The following is a 19,931-nucleotide window of genomic DNA, read 5'->3' on the forward strand; positions in this document are numbered from 1 at the left end:
TGCTCATAGATAAGAAGAAAATACAAGCAATTTACCATATGAGACTTATACTAGGTATTGCTATAAATTGAAATAAACATATGCAATCCTGTACAAGTCAAAGATATCAATTGAAAATATTTTATATATAGTATCTTTCACATTTGGATAGGGATTTGGATATATGATGATCATGATCTTCATCAATGCGTTCAATCTTGTACACTTGGCTTTTTGCTTGAATTTTCACTTAATCTTGTGTGCCAAATCTCCAAATCCCCAAAGACCTGTGGACTTTAAGTCTTCTTTGAAACCCAAACCGATTGGGCACTTTCATGTTGGTGATGACTTTCCTTGTGCACTCGAATGAGTTGGTTCCACCCCCGATTATTTCTTCCAACCATGTGTATAACCACTTTGCCATTGTTCTTCTTCTTGAGCTTATAGTTGTTGCTCTTGATCTTGTTATTGTAGTTGAGTTTGGTGTAGATGTTGGAGGTCTTTTGTAGAGGTTTATCATCCTCTTCTTCTCATTGATCTCTTTCTTGACTTGTTTGCATTAGTAGGACTTGTGGCTTTCTTGATGGCACTTGAAGTATGTCACGGTGGACCCCTCCGTAAGCTTCTTCACCATGGTGGTATGGTTATCTTGAGGAGGTTGGACATGGTTATTACCCTTTAGTCTTGCCAAGTACTTCTTGAGCTTCTCCACTTCTTGTTTGAGCTCACCATTTTCTTGTGCAATGAGTTTATTAGATGATTCTACAGTAATATTCTCAATGCATTTCTCATTGCAAAGGGGTGAGCTAGATAATCAATTAAATCATCCCAAGGAGTGGAAACATCTACTTTAGTATTGTAATTAAAAAGCGAGATAGATTGCTTCAAAGGGATCTTAAGTTGAGATTTAATGCACTCAAATTTTACCTTAAACTCTTCATGTTCCTTATTTAACAAATTGAATTTGCATAATAATTGTTCATAATTAGAAACAAAGATAGCATAGATGTCATTAAGTGCATTGAATTTTTCAAGCTCTTTTGATTGTTTCTTAAGGGTCATTTGTTGCTCATTGATCAAATGAAGGATTTCATCATAGGAGGAAGAATCCTTATCAGATTCATCATCACTTATATCGCTTTCCATACCTTTGGCCATAATGCACTTGTGAGATGACTTGCGTGATGGCGATTTTCGTGATGATGACTTTGAGAAAGATCTTCTTTTGGATGAGTGAATGGTGAAGTTTTCATCATTTGAGCTTGAATTTTTATCTTCACTCACCCATATTCCCATGCTCGCAAATGCTTTACTTCTTCCCCGTGTCTCCCTCTTGTACTTGATCTCCTTCTCTTTCTTGATATGATCAATTGTTTTGACCAAGTCTTTCAAGGAGATTGGATGATCAATGTTTGCATTGATGTTCTTCTCCACTTGTAGCATGAGCTTTGCCATCTTAGGATTAATCTCTTTATCACTTGAGGTGCTTTGATCATCTTCTTCTTCGCTCTCTTCATCTTGATCTTCATCATCTTTACTTGAGCTTGACTCTTGCTATTGTCTCCTCATCTTCGCCTTCATGTGTGAACATGATGCTTGCTTGCTTGCGAGTGCAAGTTTCTTGGCGTTGGGTGAGGTAGAAGCTTCAACCCCCATGTGCATGATCATCTCATGGGCGGTGATCTTGTCTAAAACTTGGCTTAGAGTCATCTTGCTCATGTCGTGGTTGTTGTAGATGATGGAGACAATTAGATTGTACTTTGGAAGAAGATCTTGGAGTATTCTTCTTACCATTTGAGCATCTCTAATCTTTATCAAACCTAGTACATTGATCTCATTGATAAGAATATTCATACGTGAGTACATGTCAATAGCATTTTCATGGGCAAGTTGTTTAAGGCAAGTTGTTGGATTGCCGGTGATCTCCTCAAGTGAAGATTGTGAGAAGGTCCATAAATAGTTGCGAAACTCATCATCTCCGGAGTGGAGAAAGAGTTGGTCGTAGTGGAGGCGATGAGTGCATGTGTGCAATATCGTGAGGAAAATGGTTCAAAAAGACCCGGCTCAAGTGTGACCGAGCTTCCTCAACGAATGCGTAGGATACCGGTGGATATCTGAACTTCGGTAACAAATCATTCGCTTCCATATTTACTTACTCTTGTACTTTACTTTGATATTCATGTTCATATGCTTGTTTGTATGTGCATAGAGTTAATTTCGTAATTCTGAAATCTGTTATTTTGAAATGATCGGAACTTTTGATGAACAGTACCAGAACTTACGATGAACAGTAATTTTAGAATTTCATATTAGAGTTATCTTGCTTGATTTGAATAATCTTTGTCTCACTCTAGGATTGTAAGGTTTATATTAGTTTAGGGTGTTTATGCACTAGTTGAGTCTAGCATATTTAGATTTTTTCATTTGTGAAAATATATTAGTTTATTTCCGCTGCAAGTTTAGACCAAATATTTAAAAAATAAATTTTATTAAAACATCTATTCACCCTTCTAGATGACATTATTATTCTTTCAAGTTGAGAAGAGCTACACACTATGCCTCGAAAGTAACCGAATTCAAGTGCCACTAGCTAGAAGGGTAAGTAAACGATAATCGCTTGCAAGGAACCTTACACTAGCTTAATTAAACCGTATGAGCTGAGGTACGGACGTGCTGGATTACACACTCTCTTGGCCGGTCTTTGAGTAGATTGCAATGGAAGCATGTAAAGAAACATCACCATCACCGTTAAGTGCCAAATTAACCTGCATGATGCTACATGTATGTACCAATGGTAGACTTAGAGCTAGCATGAAGGGAGCTCTCTTCTTGTCTCTCCTCCTTCCCCTCGTCTTTCCTTTTTCTTCTTTCTCCCCTCTCTTTTGTTTTTCCTTGTGTTCCAGCCACTGGCGGGCCAGGCACACTAAAGGATAAGGGTATATATATATATACATCTAAATTTTTTTAACACATAGTATTTAGTAGGTAATTCTCAAATAGACAGTAGTCAGGTCACAACTCGCTACGACTAGATGTAATAGATAATATGTAAATTGCTCTTGTTTTGCCAGATGTAGTACATATTTCTGTTCTATCTGCCCGTATATGCTTGCTCAGGATCACACTTAATGTTCAATGTTGCACATGCAGTTTATTCTAATACTTGAACTGATCAACTGTTTGCTGCTGATTTATGCTCCGTGCCCACCAAATTTTGAGCATCCGTGGTTGCACAAATCTTGAGGTACTGCTAAATGCATATGCAAAGAATATATGACATTGTGAGGAAGATTGTTGTAAAGTGGATTGCTATCATCAACCAAAGCTACCTGCATTCTAATTATCATTTTGATCTGGCTAGTTAATGTGGAATAGGAGTTTCTTTTCTCAAGCCGGTGTAAAATTTGATAACAAGAGGATGAGTTAGAGAACGGGTTTTCTGATATGGAGGTTTAACCTAGAGCTGATAAACTGATGCAGAATTGCCATCTACAGATAGTTCTGATGAGGATATCATTGATGAATCTCCGATGCTTGAGGCCATAGAAACGACACATAACGCTATGAGAACTCCGATTCCCTCTCCTTCCCAATCATTCGAACAGATATTAGCTATATATAAGACAGTATGTACATCAAAATTAAGAATCCTGAGCCCGCTAATGTTCCAGCGGCTAGAGGGCTTGAGCCCCTCCCCTCTCCCCCTAAAATCCGCCGGTGGTAATGTACAAACGAAGACGGATGAACGAACGATGGAGCTGGGCAAGTTGCAGCTTGACCATTAGGAGGAGAATTATACGTACATGCGTTGCTGGTAACCAACAGTCGGCTTTGCTCTCGCCGCCGCCAGCTCGTGTGCGTGTGTGACAATCATGTTCTCTAACTACTGACTTCTCTCTCCTCTATCCGTGCCTTCTTCCTTTCTCTTGTCTCTAATCTCTATGGTTCTGTTCGGTTCTTCTAGTCAGACCAAATGCAACTGCAACTCTGCGAGCAAGGATGCATAAATGAACGTTCATTTCTTTCTTTTCTGTAGCAAGAAAGTTCATATCATATCAAATTGATATCTCACCCGAAGGAAATGGGACATGCAATGGGGGTAGTTTCGTAGTGGTTGCTAGTTCCAAACTGCCATTGGACCCTTGGAGGTTCATCTTCACATGGTAGGGTTGTGTGGGGGCCCCAGCATCAACGTCTCTCATGCATGGGCATGGCCTGGCTGGTGCCACATAATTTGGCATCATCTCTCCACCAACTAACCCAGACCCACATACAACACACACACAATGCATGCATGAAGGATTGAAGATGATGGTATGTACAGTGTGTGTGTGTGCGCGCGCGCGCGCGCCTGCTGGATGCAAAAAGAACATATGGATATAGTAGTAAGGAGACAGAAAAGATTTGTGAAACTTTGTCTCTGCCGGCTTCTTGATCAGTTGCGTTTGAAGGACTTAAAGATTTCACACACCACACCACAGTACCACACCAAGCTGGGCTCTCCAGCATGCATGCATGGTGTGGTGGATTGAATCATGAAAGCCCTCCTTATTAAGAGGCTAGCTACCTGCAAGGTTGCTGTGCACATCCATTTAACCATAGAGAAAAATATATGAGATATAGCTCGTTTACAACCAAATAAAGCATGAATTACGTACTTGAAAGCAGTGATGATCCATACGAATCATGGTATGCAGAACTACTTCTAAATAGGAAATTAAAAAGGGAAAATAAAGATAAGTCTCTTCTCGATATGGATTACAAAGATTTCACCAATGTGCTTAATAACAGGTTGACCCTAGTAGCCAAGTAGGTGATTGGCCCTAATCAAACCGTCTTTATCAAAGGAAAGAACATCCTGGAGGGTATGGTGATTTTACATGAATTTATACATGAGTTGAGAAGAACAAAACAGCAAGAGTTGCTGGTTGAAATTGACTTCGAGAAGACTTATGATAAGATAAAATGAAATTTCCTGAAAGGAGTCATAAGAGGGAAATGATTCCCACCTAAGTAGATAGAATGGGTCCTGCAATATGTCAAGAGGGGTAGAGTCTGCATAAACATCAATGGTCAAAGGGGGCCTTTTTTTCAAAACATACTAGGGCCCCAGGCAGGGGATCCCCTATCCCCCTTGCTCTTTAATATTGCCGCAGATGTGTTGAGTGCCCTGATGGACAGAGCATCAACCAAGGGTCTGCTCAGGGGGTCATGGACCACTTGATTCCTGGAGGGATCATACATGTTCAATATGCAGATGACATCATTCTGATGATTGATGGTTCTAACACCTCTATCCTCAACCTCAAGATTATTCTCTATCGCTTTGAATGGTTGTCTGATCTTAAAATCAATTTCTACAAGAGTGATGTATTTGCTTTTAGGATGGAGCAGTATGAGAAGGAAATGGTTGCAAACATGCTTAACTGCAAGCTGAGTCGTCTCCCTCTGAAATACCTGGGTATCCCTATTTATGATCACCATTTAGGTATTGTTGTCAGCTCAGAAGTTCTTTCAAAAATGACTAAAAGACTTAACCCATGTAAGGGTAAGAACCTGACCTATGGGGGAAAATTAACTTTGACAAACTCCTGCCTACCTAGTTTACCCATGTTCACCATGGGGTTCTATCTCCTTTCCAGAGGGGTTCATAGGAAAATAGATACTGTCAGGTCTAGGTTCTTTTGGAGGAGTGCTGAGGATGTGAATAGATATCATTTGGCTAAATGCGAAGCTATTTGTAGGTCTAAAGACTATAGAGGTCTTGGTATTTTAAACACTACAGTTAAAAATGAGTGCTGGTCAAGTGGATTTGGAAGATCTACTTTGGGTCTAAAGACATATGGTGCAAACTCCTCAAAACCAAGTATATGCCAAATGATAGTTTCCTCATCTCCAGGCATAAGGTGAAACATATTTTCCAATGAGGAGCTACTTTTAAAGTGAATAAGGGGAAAAACTTTCTTCTGGAAGGATGTTTGGTTGGGTGATACCCCACTAAAAATACAGTTCACTGACCTGTTTTGCTTCTGCTCTGAGCCAGATTCACTAGTTTCAGATTGCTGGATTGATGGTGAGTGGGAGGTTCAGTTTAGGAGAAGTCTAACGGCTGGTGATCTGCTCCAATTGGGTGCCCTAATGCACAAACTGCAATGTGTCTAGCTGAATGGTGATGAGGATGAGGTGACTTGAGCTCTGGATAAATCAAGGAGATTTACCACCAAGTCTCTTTATAGGTTCCTCAGCTTTAAGGGTGTTTCTAGCAAGGATGCTATGAAGATATAGACCTGCAAAGTCCCTCTCAAAATTAAAGTATTCCTTTGACAAATGTTGCATGATAAGCTCCTAGTTGCCTCCTCCCTAAAGAAAGGGGGTCGAAAAGGGAGTCTAATCTGCTGTCTATGTAATATGCTTGAGGATGCCAGCCATATCTTCTTGGGGTGTGAGTTGCCTCGCTTTTCTTGACTGCTCTGAGAAATGCCTTCGAGTGGAATGGGTTCCCTACTTCGGTAGCTTACTTACAGGTGAGATGGCTCCCGGAGAAATTCAATACCCCTAAAAGTCTAAGTATTTTCCTTTGTGAAGGTATTGCTTGGGCTCTATGGAGGACTAAGAATTCCGTGGTGATCACAAAGAAGTTCCCCAGCAAGCCTACTGATGTTCTGATGCTAGCTATGTCGTTCGTGCAGAAATGGAGTATCCTTCTAAAAAATAATGATCGTTCCAAGGTGGATAGTGCTCGTGCGCATGTCTGCGAGTGGCTGTAGGGATTCTCCCTTGGTGTTGCTCCTATCTCGAATGTTTGGGAGCTTCAGGCGTTTTCGTGAGGCTCTGGTGCTCTCTATGTAATAGGCTAGTAGCTCGATGCATGTTTGTATGTCACTGCTTAGAACTTGTGTTCTTCGGTTTGTTAGGTGTTTCCCATAAACCTTGATCTCTTTTTAACTTTTGATGTTAATATTCTATAAACCTGATTATTGACTTTCAATAAAAAATAAGGTAATATCTGTTAAACAAAAAGATCAGTCTCATAATTAGCAGTCGTAGCTAGGTTCGTCCTTGATTAGTTTCATTCCCTGCTCTTTTCCAGCCACTATAAACGTGCAAATAGATATGTAAAGGTACTTGTGCGTGTGTCTCTTTCTTCTTTGCAAACCTGACCGGATCTTGTTTAGCTTTACTAGTGCATGACAACACACACCTGGATGAGAAGAGAGAGAGAGAGAGAGAGGGAGATGTGAAAAAATCGACAATTGATTCCAGTTGGAACCTTGATAGGAACCTCAGAATATACTAACGTGCATGCCAAAGTTTTTAACTAGCTCTACTCATGGCTGCCATAGGATTAGCCAACACAGGTGACAGGTCTAGTCATTGCATACAGGAGCATACAGGAGCCATCAGGAGATGCAGGTATACGTGCGTGCATGCTGTGTGTATTGCTCGGTCTATGGCGATCTAAGTAGGCGGCTTCGTGTATTGGCATGTAATTTTTAAACGATTCAATGAACCACCTCTACAATAGGTTGTATTTTCAACCGTCTCATAGTTAATCCACAAACCTCTTAATTTTTATATGGAACAAATAAACATTGTGAGCTATATAGAAATAATAAGTAAAAACTCGTATACTCATATGGGAGCAATCTTATAGTCCTAAATTTTAGCTTATGAGACAATTACTTCTCAAAATAACAACATTTTTCTCTCACATTTCTCTTTTCTCCATATGACCATATCATCTAAAATCTTACATGACATTGCATAGGACGATCTATGTGACAACTAGATGTGTACCAATACACTTGCCCAAGAATCACTACTACAAAAAGATAGATCAGTGTCGGTTAAAAAGTAGCTTTGCTATCGGTTTTTCAACCGGTACTCTTTACTCGGTAGTGATAGTCGGCTACTATCAGTGTTGGTTGACCACCTGACAGTGTTGCCATTTCCAGAGAATAAAAAAAAGGAGAAAATTTGTGACTGCATGAGTGGCATCTGAGCTGGCTCGGAATTGAGCCGACTCAGATATCACTCCCGCTGGGCACTACCAGGCACACCTACAAAACAAGATAACATGGCGACTCTGTCACGTCTCAAAGTCGTAATTACGTAATTAAGCCTAATAGTGCTTCATAAGCATTAGGTTTAATTTTGAGTAATTTTGTTTCGGAGTATTAGAGCACTTGGTTTTAAATCAATTGAATGAGAGAAAGAAATTCGAGAGAGAAAGAAATGGATTCGCAATTGAAATGAACTTCTTTCTCTAACATGCAAGGCCCACAAGAGTTAGCCAATCACTCCCCTCTCTCTCCCACATGTGCTCTCTCTCCCTCCCCCCCCCCCCCTCTCTCACGCCAACAACAGAGACAACAACCCCTCTCCCTCACTCTCTTTCTCTCTCTCCCTCTCTCACACCAACATCTAAGCATATTGCAACCTTTAGTTCAAACCGAATGGAGTTTAAATTGATAAAGTACTGCTTATGTATGGTTGCATGTTTAGTGAGTCGATGTCGGACTTATATAGGTAGAACTTATGTTGATTGTATTACCTCTATCTTGAGTTATTGTTTATCCATATCATTATAGCTTTAATAACGTTGTTGATGTCTAATTACAAGCCTATTCGATATGCTTAGCAATGCATAGGTCATCGGTAGAAGTCGAGCAATGACCCAACCATTATTCACGAGCTTAAGAATTACTTATTGTTCACAAATACAGTGATGATATTGAGATGTATGGGATGTGAGGATAAGACGAGATGTGGGCGGTGCTAGGGGTAGTTCGGGAGAGGAGTTTAGATGACGTAGACCGCTTACATCGGTTAAGCATCGTCCTTCGGTGTCATTGAATTTAACACTTTTTCGTACTTACCACATACCCGGATATGGGACGGGTAAGCCAAGTACTGTAAGTTACCACGTGCATTTGACCTATGCGTCGAGATATGAGCGAAAAAGCTGTTATGGGTGCCTCAGATTGTGTCGGTAAGTCGTGGTACCCATGGGATCTAGGTGGCATCCACATTACTCGACATGAGAACAAAGGTTTGGGGTGAGTACATGAATGGTTGATACGTGAATCATCACTTACAAATGACAGGTTGTGTGGGTGGTGGTTTCATTTCGTGTGGGTCTACGAGTACTTCCCTGCAAGGTGTAAAATCAATTGGGATTATCACACTCTCGGTTATGAGCATGGTTCTGTCCATCCACATCGGTCATAGAATCACGAATAAGGAGTGATGGTTTGGTATGTTGGGTTACGATTAAGAGGGTTATGTTTTCATATATATGTTTATTATGTTTACAGTTACATTTATGTTTAGTTGGTGTTTACCGAAAAATAAAGGGTTGTTTGGTTAAGTATAAGTGCTCACACATAGGTCTTAAGGTTGTTGCCGCATATGAAATTACTTAACCTTGTGGCATGTTCTTGCTAAATACCTAAATGCATAATACTTGAAGTCGGGTTATTATATGTACCATATATGAATTAAATCTTACGAGTACATTCGTACTCACGCTGCTCTTTCAGGTTGCAGGCAAGGAAAGGTTAGCTTCTGACTACTTCATGTCCGTCGATGCCGGCGGCGGGTAGAAGTAGTGTCGTCTACTCGTGTGGCGAGGTTTTGGATGGAGCCTAAGGACATATAGCTCCATCGATCTTTTTGTTGTTGTTAGGTTTTAATTCTTTCATTCGGTAGTTTATCTCTTTTGATGTAAATTATTGTAAATGGTTGAATGATTAAGAATTTATAACATAATGTTAGTTACTCGCTCTTTCTTAATCCTTGTTGTGATGTTATATGTTGAAAAAATATGTGTTATGATCTTAGACACAAAACACGTGCCATGACTATCGGGATAAAATTATGATTAATCATGTAAATAATTAACTTAATGATTAATTAGAATACTGTTTGGATGGTTCCTCACATGCTCGAAGGCCACTGCAAAAGCACATGCACAGACACCTGGATCCCGCTGCTGCTCTACCACTACGCCTAGATCCCTCGGTCGCCGCAGTGTCTGGATCCCTCTGCCACATAGCCTGGATCCATCCGCCTTGATCCCTCTACCTAGCGAGATCCATGGCCGGATCCCCACCAGATCTCGCGAGGGGAGGAGGCCGGTGGGGTGGGGTGAGGGGAGTTGGTTGGCGGTGGGAGGAAAAAGGGGATGGCTGGCTACGATGGGGGGGGGGGGGGGGAGGAGCAGGGCCGGCAACGGTGTGGGAGAGTGAGAGAGAGAGTGGAGAGAGAGCCGACAGAGAGCGAAGAGATAAGGGAGTGAGAGAGCCGAATGTGAGTTACGCGAAGAGATAAGGTAGATAGAGCCAGCGGACGTGAACGAGGAGATTGATGAGCCCAAACGACAGTGAAATGAAACTTAGGGTCCAGACATGGTATCACTGTTGGTTAGTATTAAAGCCCGACAATGATACTATTTATCAGTGCTGGTTTTTGTCTGAATGGATGGATGAATTTTTTTTTACAACGAACCGACAGTGATACTATAGTGTCGATTTTGATAGAACCAATATTAATGAACTGACACTTATAACTAATTTGATAATAATGAATCATACAAAAGTTTAGTAGAAAACACCTTAATTTCGACAGTAATTTCAAACAGAGTAACCTTTAAATTTCTCCCGATGAAAGCTCACATGCGTGCAGCACGGCATAGAAGAGGAAATAATGGACAGGCCACCTCGTATACAGTATACGCACGTAAGGTTGTCGTGGTTGGTCGAGGACATGGCACATGTCAGTACTGTAGCGTGGCACCATGCATGCATGGGCCTTTGTACCGTGGACGGTGTACTTTTGTACACCCAACAGTTTACGTGTACTGTAGCTCGCATGCATGCCCAGGAGCGCACGCTTGCTCGCATGCGCTACTATACACATCATGCACGTACTGATCACACGTACGCGACGGTCGGTTAGGCTGAATCCGAGGCTAGCGTAAGTTCTGTCGTAATTCACACGACAAAAGTACATGCAATAATGCATGGTGTGGTGGTCATTTTTTAAATTTTACTGGTTAAGCTAAACACATGTATGCCGATTAATTTTATTCCGAAATTTAGGATTATAAATAAACTAGGAAAGAGGGTTAGGTCACTAGTTCCACGCAGAGGAAAAAAAATGCTAAGCGATAGCTACTGTGCATTAGTACACAAAAGACTTCGTGGGTTCATGATTTCATGTTGATCAGTGCACAAAAGTGTACGTCTCACATTCAATTAAACGTATAAGAATGCTGCTTTGAGCTTTTGATGATAGCCGAGTACTTTTTTTTTTTCAAAAGAAGTAATACTAACATTGTTTGCCGAAGTGGAACTAGTAGTGGCCCCCAGCTAAGATGATTAACTCGACCACATTATTTGATTGGATGATGTGAGCCTTGGTGCATGTACCTTCTCCACATAAGGAACGTATTTATTTATTCAGATTTCAGAATAACTAGCAACCGCGTCCTTCTCCGTCTCATCAACTGCAATTTTGAAATTGTTCTATATATGAAATCAGTTAAAGAAGACAATATAGTTCATCAAAAGAATGAGCTTCAATTTAATTTTGGGGTGCATGTATATAATAATGGAAGGCCTCTTCCCCACAGAACAGAGGTCACAATAAACCAATGGAACACGAGAGGATGAAGTCAAATCGAAGGGGAATTAAAAGAAACAAAAAAGGCACCAATGAAATCAATTGAAACAACTTAACATTGATTATTCATATTTGAAATCTTTATATACCAGTTCTAGTGTTGTGGGTCGGCAGTTCTGCAGAGGAATCACACGTTTTTCATAATCTATCAATACTCAGTCACGCACCGACAAGTAAATTACAATATCTACTGAGCCTACGACCATACACCATTTAAATACTTAACCATAGTCTTTCTTCCCCTAAAGCTAGGCAACCAGTATATGGCACATGGCAGTGTCAGTAGTCTTCTTCTTCTTGTTTTTTTTTTAAAATACTACAACGGTTACTGCCTAATCATCTGGTCGTTTTGTACATGTCAGTAATGCATCTCTAACAAAAAAAAAAGAGCAAGTGAAAGCTGGCAAATCAAAAGGGCAAGGCAACGGAAAGATCAGGTCAGAATTCATCCATGAATGCCAGGAGATCGTGCCGAATGCGTTGCCAGAAACACATAAGTAGAAAGTTCATGGAGGTAAAGACCGGCCCGATGCAACTGATCATTTGCTATGCCGTACCCAAGATCAGACAAGGAGAAACTTGGGGGCAGACCTCGTCGGTCACCGTAAAAATCTGCATGCAAGTGCTGCCTGAGGTAAGTTCGGTTCACTCGTACAGTTATTTTATCAAGGTCTGGCTACAAACTGAGTGCAAGAACAGGGAGGGTCACATGCTGACATGCTGTGATGCCCCGGCCGGTGTCAAATAATTTGATCGCTATCTCCGGAAAAGGACAGATGAGGGGTAGCCAACGAACCATGGCTGGTGATGCTCGAACGGCGCAAGCCTTCAGAAGGCCTCAGGAACATGTTCAGACTTCAGATAAACCTGCAGAAAGTTTGGTTGCAAAATGTTCTCTTCTATAAGCTGTTCATGTCGCATAGAATTTGCAAACCAGCTCTATGTGAGTAGAGATTGAATCATTACTTGAGACTTTTGGAAGAGAAAAAGAATTTGTAAATACGCTCCGCTGCAAGTTTTGCTGTAACGAATTGGCAAAAACGCTCTACAAAATCTAGGATGTGAATAGAGGTTGGGTCCTTTCACTGTCCTGAGACATTTGGGAAAATGAAAGGGAAACTGAACTGACTAGACTGTCGGAAGGTAGGTAGGGGAGAAAAGGAAATCTCCTTGGGAACAGCTGCCAGGTGCAATATTCAATTGGATGGATGACTTGGCTATCCTACAAAACGATAGAACAGAGGGCTCCGGCACATGCACGCGATGCGACCCATAGAAAAAAGATTGCAGCGAGGGAGACAGATGAGACACAGGTTAGTCGCCTCGCCCTCGCCTGGGTTGCATACATTATTATGCTGGCTGGATATGCATGCCATTGGAAAAGGGTCTCATCTTATCAAAGTATATGTAGTTATGTACTGCCACTAGTGTATGTATCCAAACCTTCAGTTGTTATAGGGAAAGTCAGTGTACTGTTCTGATCTTCTCAAGTAGGGGAAAAAGTGTAGCTATAGACCTATGTCAAATCTGAATCTATTCGGTGATGTGAAGTTGTGAACACTGAAGACACAATACTAACAGTACTAGATTAATAGTGGCATTGTGGATTAATGTGGACAATTAGGCACTTGTCCACTAGAAATGAAAACACACACAAGGGCAAAGGTGAGCCACTAGGGGTTTGTATTTTTTACAACTTTTTAGGGACGTAAGTAGATATAAATATATAATCATAACAGCATAGGACATAGGGTGGTGTCTCGATTTTCCTTGAGATTGCAGGCTCTCTCCACTCTTGGCAACATGATGACATAAACCAAACATTTGACCAAACTAAACCAAACCACAATGAGAGAAGCGAGGGAAATTAGACAACCAAACTATAGTGGAAGGCACTCAACTACTCGAGGCCCCATTGAAATATTCAATTGGCTTTCAGGTACCATAGGCTTCTTTTACAAATCTTTTGCCATTTCACATTCGAATCGATTCAAACGATGGTTCGCTCCATGATTTGTTTGACGCCGGTTCGCTCCATGATTGAATCAACGAAGGACGGCGACGCTGTCATGGAACATGGCACCAGCTTCCTAGCGCAGTTCAGGTCATAGCTAACAGGTAAGTCCATGGTGTACTGTTACTAGGCGAAATGCTGAGATGGACGCATTTCTAACTTAATTATTGTCTGCAAGTGATGGCATAGTAATATATCATCATCATCATTTTCTTTTCTTTTTTTTTGCGTTCAATGTGATCATCGTAATATGAGTTGGGAATGCAGCATTGGCATGGACTAACGGATATAGCATCGTAATGGGACATGTTCATTGTCCTTTCATCGTCCTGAGCTACATGTAAAGTTGGCAGGGCGCCAACGAGCATGGCACTCGGTTTTCAACGCCGACCTGCATTACACCAACCGCTATGTTTACATCTGGTGTCACTTCAGATTCAGTGAATCACCCATGGTCGCACTGCTGTCCTCCCAGTCATATTCGATTAGTTGAATAATCACACTCAAAGGAATTTTAATTTAATTTCTTATAGTTTCGGTACAGGCAGATATTTGGGTGGAGCAGCTGGAGGCTGGAGCTACCAAACATGACATTTCTTTAAGGCAAATAGATCCAGCAGGGCTATAACTCTGGATTAATTATCCCTAATTATCTGGGCAGTACAAAAGTTCAGTACATAATGCCATCATTTCCAAGGGAAAACCCTGAGAAAGATAACCAAAATTTCAGGGAGCTCTTCCTCCGTGCAGTTGGTCACATCGACCGCCCGACTAATTTCAGAAAGTTCAGTTCCCTACCTGACTGATAGGGTGATCTGAACCGCATTTCTTTCCCCGGAACAAAACGCATGCAACACCTCTGCCACCAGTTAGCCCGTACTGTTTGGCAGCTAATGGCGGGTAAAAACTACTTCCGAGTAGAGCTGCCTCAAGCTTCAAGTAGGTCCTTACAAAGTTGAAGGGTCCAATGCAGGTAACGTCAGTGTAACCGAACACGGACACCGGTGCGAAATCCGACTGGATGATGTCCAATTTGATAAATAAAATTTAGACACGTAAAATACAACTTAAAATTCAATATGTATGTTAGAAATCAAATCGGATTCAGGGTGCCTGATTCGAAAAAAAATACGGATGTCCAAATAACACTAGATAGTTATGCCAAGATTGAATTTATCTATGTGGCCACTTACAGGGAGAACATCTCTCTCGGGAGGCTTTTCAGAAGTTTACATGTAGCACACAAGGTTGACTTATCATTAGAATCGTTTGAGACAGAATGATGAATGACGTTATATTTGGGCTCTGATTCATATTCAGCTAAATTTTTTTACAACTTCCCTTTCAGAGTACTCAATCCCCACTAGCTTTATGTTGGATTTGGAAGTCTATTTGTGGCAAGAAGCTCAACTTGTTTGTTTGACTTCTTTTGATGGACAAACTCAATAAAAGGAACATCCTAAAAAGAAAAAGGCTAAAGATTAAAGGAAACAACTATAATTGTGTGCTATGCACTACCAACGCCAAAGAAACTACCTTTCACCTCTTTTTCTCATGCGCCTTCGCCACCAATTGTTGGATCTCCATCCATATGCACTGGAACTTCGATTTGCAGTTCTTCAGAATGATAGAGAAGATGGCACAGGATTTTCAACAGCTGGTTTCATAGACACTTTCATCATTATGACTTAGAGCATCTGAAAACAACAAAACAACCTCATTTTTAGGAATATTAGGCCTTCTTTTCTTGGATGAAAAGAATGCTTCTCCTCAGAATTTCTCTTATAGTTGAATAGGGTCAATGAACCTTTGTATTCCTCGATGTCCTCTTGGCTTTCTTCTCATGTGTAGTTCTTTCTTATTCTCTTTCTTGATCTCCCTACATTATGTGGTTTTTGTCCTTCTAAGCTATATTTTAATAATAATACCATAGTGAGGACTTCACCTACTGTTTTCCTTTCAAACCACTAGATAGTTACCTGTATAACGTGCCATGAGTCCAGCACTAAATTCAGATTAGCAGAAGCACCCCCTCAATCCCTCCGAAAAAAGAAATGTGAAAAATTATTGGCTCATTGCACACAAGCGACAGAAATGCTTCAAAATTAATGACATGATTGGAAGCTTACAGTGCCTACAGTAATGTTGTCAAATAAACTGTGTCTACTAACCCATCCGAGATATAACACTGTAGACACAATCTAAGTATAACACAACCTGAGCGTGGGTCATGTCTAGACCGAGCGCGCGGCATGACGAGTTAGCACGAGCCTAGCACAATCCGAACACGGCTAGATTCGACCCGACAAGCCTTAGAGCATAGCTTATACTCTTTTTTTTCCTTCTAATAAAAATATTTTTAACAAGACAACTCAATAAAACTCACTTATATAACCACAAGTTCCAATACACTCGATCTTTATAGCACTTAGCAACAAAACCCTATCTATTAGTACTCTCTATTATCTATAATTTTTTGATTTTTTTTAATTTTACGGAGCGCTACTGGCTGACGCCTAAACCAGCTCGGCTCGGTGGCGTGAGTACACGACCCATTATAATAAACAAGCCTGTTGAGCCGTGCCGTGCCTAGCCAGTCTGGCCTAATAACAGGACCATTTGAACATCACTAGCCTACAGTGCATCGTCTCAGTTGGAACTCAGAAGAAATCCACAGTGGTGTTACACACTGATTGGAGAGCATCCAAAGGGCTGAGAGCTATCATGTGCCACAAGCGTTCAGCCCAGCACACGTTTTTATTCAAAAGGGAAAACATGGTCGAAAGACTTGCATCATGCACCGCAGCTTCTGAGAATATTACATTACACACCACAATGTTCCAGGTGCTAACACACCAGGTTCTGCAAAATACAGAGGATCATAGTCATGGCATCTTGGCGGTGGTGCGCAGACATCATATTCCAACGAAGAGGTGGACGGGGGATTCAATGTTGCTGGGGTTCCAACTTCCAAGCCGTCTATGTACAGTGGAGTTTCACAGCTTCTGTAGGGGCCTGCACAACAAAAAAATTGAACCTAGATTAGAGTCAATAACTCATTATACTGATTGTAGGTACATTTCAACTACCATTTCAGAATGTTCTTTTTATAAAAGGGAGCCACTTCAGGATGCTAGCTCAAAAGTCTTGATCTCTTGCTACAAAAGGCTTATACCGGGTTGTGAGGCAAAGTGTTTTGGGACAGACTAAGCATAAAACGGTGGCCTGAAAATGCAGCCATATTATACAAAACAAAGTGAACATCAAATATTTCCTTGAGCAAAGTGACATAACTTACCCCAGGTAGAGTAGCATAATTGTATTAGCTTTCCTCATCATCAGTTTGGGTAGCATCTTTCCTTGATGTCTTCACCCGATGTGGAGATTTTCCTTTGAACAGTATCAGTTATTTAGACTAGCAAATAATGCTGAGTAAAGCAAAAAATAGGAAAGTATCAACCAATCAATCGAAGTCTAGACTCTAATAACACATATCATGCCGGTTTCAGTGCAGAACCAAGATCCTGATAGTCTAAAAGAAAAGCAAAGGCTTTGTTTGAGCAGCTTAGGTAATAAGGATGAGCTCAGAAGTCTACACACCATAAAAATACAATCTTTTCAAATAAAAATCAAATAGTCTAGCAAATGTGTATATGGTATGGTTGAAATATACATGACTTGATACTGATTAGATGCAGCCAAACAGTCACCAACTGCTAACAAACAGAACTCTCTGAAAACTAGCAATCTTTACTGGTGATACATTGAAATATAACCCAAGCCCAGCCCCTACATGCAACATGCACTTCCTACCCAACCCAAGCCCCGCATGCGACATGAATTCCCCACAAAGACAAACCCAAGACAACCAAACCACTATCATCATAGTATCCTATCCATAACTTGGGTATAACTCATCCCACATAGTACTGAAAGCATGACCTGCTCTACAAAAACATTTCTAGCCCACGACAATTTCACAGTTTGTTGGGGAAATTGCGCCAGCCCTTGGATGTTAAAATGATGTACGGTGGAGTGTTTAGGCAGTCATAATCGCCATACTAGTATTGCTCATGTAGAAGGGGGAAAGGGCCACATTAACCCCCTTATGATTATATTGTGTCAAGATCCCGAGGGCAGGGAAGGAATTTCACCTGCCCCTTCTCTCTATAAAACAAGCCACCAAGGGGCAGAGGAGAGGGCTGGAGGGATTCACTCATTTTTCCATAGACTGATCATCTCCAAATTTTCTTCAGTACTATTTAAACTCAGTAACCAGCAACATTGAAATTCTCGAAACCAAGTGAGATTGAAAGCTCCGCACCATGCCTTGTTACCAGTAACTTAAAAGACCAAATAGGAATATGACTGTTTAGCACAGGAAGTTCACTAAATCAGCATGTGATGGAGGGGAAATTATGTGGCTCTTTTTAGACTGCTTTGAGTTCTTAAAATAATTCTGCTTTATACATCAAATATTAAGTGTCACGTATTAAGAAATATTTTAATGCAAAATTGGGTGCAAGAGTTTTGTTTCACGGCAACTTGTGAGGACATAAGCTAAACCTGCATGAAATGCACAACCAGCTAGAGAATCAAGATATCATGCATACAAATAGCAACAGAAAATCCAGTCTTAACAGAAAAGTTAAAGGAAAAGAAAAAGATCAACTGTCGCTTGTACGACCAATGAAAGAAAAGTCTTAACATAAGCAAGGCAATAACATGCAAATAGAACACGGAACTGATATGTATCAGTTGTTTCTAACTTGCTATATCTGAGAAACTAGGCCATCCACTATTGAAAAATTAATGACTTTCCTATATCTTCCAGAAACAATTATCATTACCATAAGGCAGAACATGTTTCATACTAATGGAATGACCAATACCTTAAAGGATTTCATTAATCCTGAATGAAATACTGAATGCATACCAAATCATCCCTGTGAACATCTCATCAGGATTGACATGATATACCGACTATCATCATGAACAATTCATCGGAAATTCACATGTATACACCAGGCCTAAGAATATGTGTTATCTCCCATGGTTGGCAGTTATTATTTACGAAAGAATCTAGTAAAATTCTAAGGACCTATTACGAGGCACATAACCCTCTATAGTTACAAGAGCTCGATTGTCCAAACCAGAGAACAAACCCATATAGCTTTCCAGTACAGACAATGTTTGACCAATTTGGCCCTAGTTGCATCAATATTAAGCCAGAAAACTATTTATCCCTAGTTGCATCAATAAACATGAGAAACTGTAGACCACTTTGGCGATTCAACTCCGTTCGTGCAAATAGCATGTGGGATTCTACCTTCTATTCTTACATCCCAAATCCAAATGCCGAACAAACACTTCGATTCTCCAACAGTGGTTTGAAATCCTAAACAGACTAACTATACGCCAACATAAACCTGTACCCGGTATTCCATATTGTCCCAAGCCAATACAAACACTGCAATATGCTCGCTGTACAGATAAAAATCCAAAATTTCCAGTACAACTCCAAACCTTCCCTCCGCAACAATTCCAAATTTGCGATGCTTCACTGACGAATCAGGACCATGCAACCCTAACACATCATTTCGCAACCCCGACAAAATGCTAGCTTAATCCACCTCACCTTCCACGAAGTACGCCGCGGACGGCCACCCGCGTGGCGTGGTGAAGCACATCGCCTCCTCCTCCGTCATCACCGCCGAGCCCCTGGCGGTGTAGACCGCCGCGCCGAGGAGGTCCGCCACCCCGAGCGGCCGCGGCATCGGCGGCACCCAGTAGGATCCCCCCGGCACGAAGGGGAGCCAGTCGGGCGCCGCCCGCCGCACCAGCACCCCGTGGATGGCGTCCTCCAGCCTCCGCATCCCCATCTGTGCCTCCACCGTGGTGGAGTCCCCCGCGCTTCCTACCCCGGCGGGGGAAGAGGACGGGGACTCCTCGGAGAGGTCGATCTCGACGAACTCCACCTTGGCCGAGAAGAGCGCGCGGGTGGGGCAAAAGCGGAGGGCGCAGGGAGCGGCCGCGGCCGCGGGGGGGCGTGCTAGGGTTAGGGTTCGCGCCGCGAGGAGGCGGGCCATGGGATGCGAGAGCGGGAGGCTGGCTCCGATGGCTCTAATGGAAGAGTCGAGAGGAGACGCGAACCGGACGATGAACTTCTACGAAGGCGTCGGAGACAGGAGCACACAACTAAGCAATGACGTGTAATCTTACCATTTGAAGAGACTAGCTAAGGACCGGTCCG

General features: G+C 41.5%; 1 protein-coding gene across 2 annotated transcripts; it reads right to left on the bottom strand.

Moving 5' to 3' along the window:
- Positions 1 to 16,391: 16,391 nt before the first annotated feature.
- Positions 16,392 to 19,891, bottom strand: LOC133888658 (uncharacterized). 2 transcript variants are annotated; one of them, XM_062328983.1, is made up of 3 exons: positions 19,317 to 19,891; positions 16,977 to 17,068; positions 16,392 to 16,715 (listed from the first exon to the last, which is right to left on the bottom strand). In XM_062328983.1, the coding sequence occupies exons 1-2, from the start codon at positions 19,765 to 19,767 to the stop codon at positions 17,001 to 17,003; spliced, it is 519 nt and encodes a 172-aa protein (XP_062184967.1). In that variant the 5' UTR covers positions 19,768 to 19,891; the 3' UTR covers positions 16,392 to 16,715; positions 16,977 to 17,000. The 2 variants fall into 2 exon arrangements, with proteins under 2 accessions (XP_062184967.1, XP_062184966.1); XM_062328982.1 differs by having other exon boundaries at positions 16,392 to 16,693; positions 19,317 to 19,890.
- Positions 19,892 to 19,931: the final 40 nt, after the last annotated feature.

This window comes from Phragmites australis, chromosome 13 (genome assembly GCF_958298935.1).
Source record: "Phragmites australis chromosome 13, lpPhrAust1.1, whole genome shotgun sequence".
NCBI classification, from domain to species: Eukaryota; Viridiplantae; Streptophyta; class Magnoliopsida; order Poales; family Poaceae; genus Phragmites; species Phragmites australis.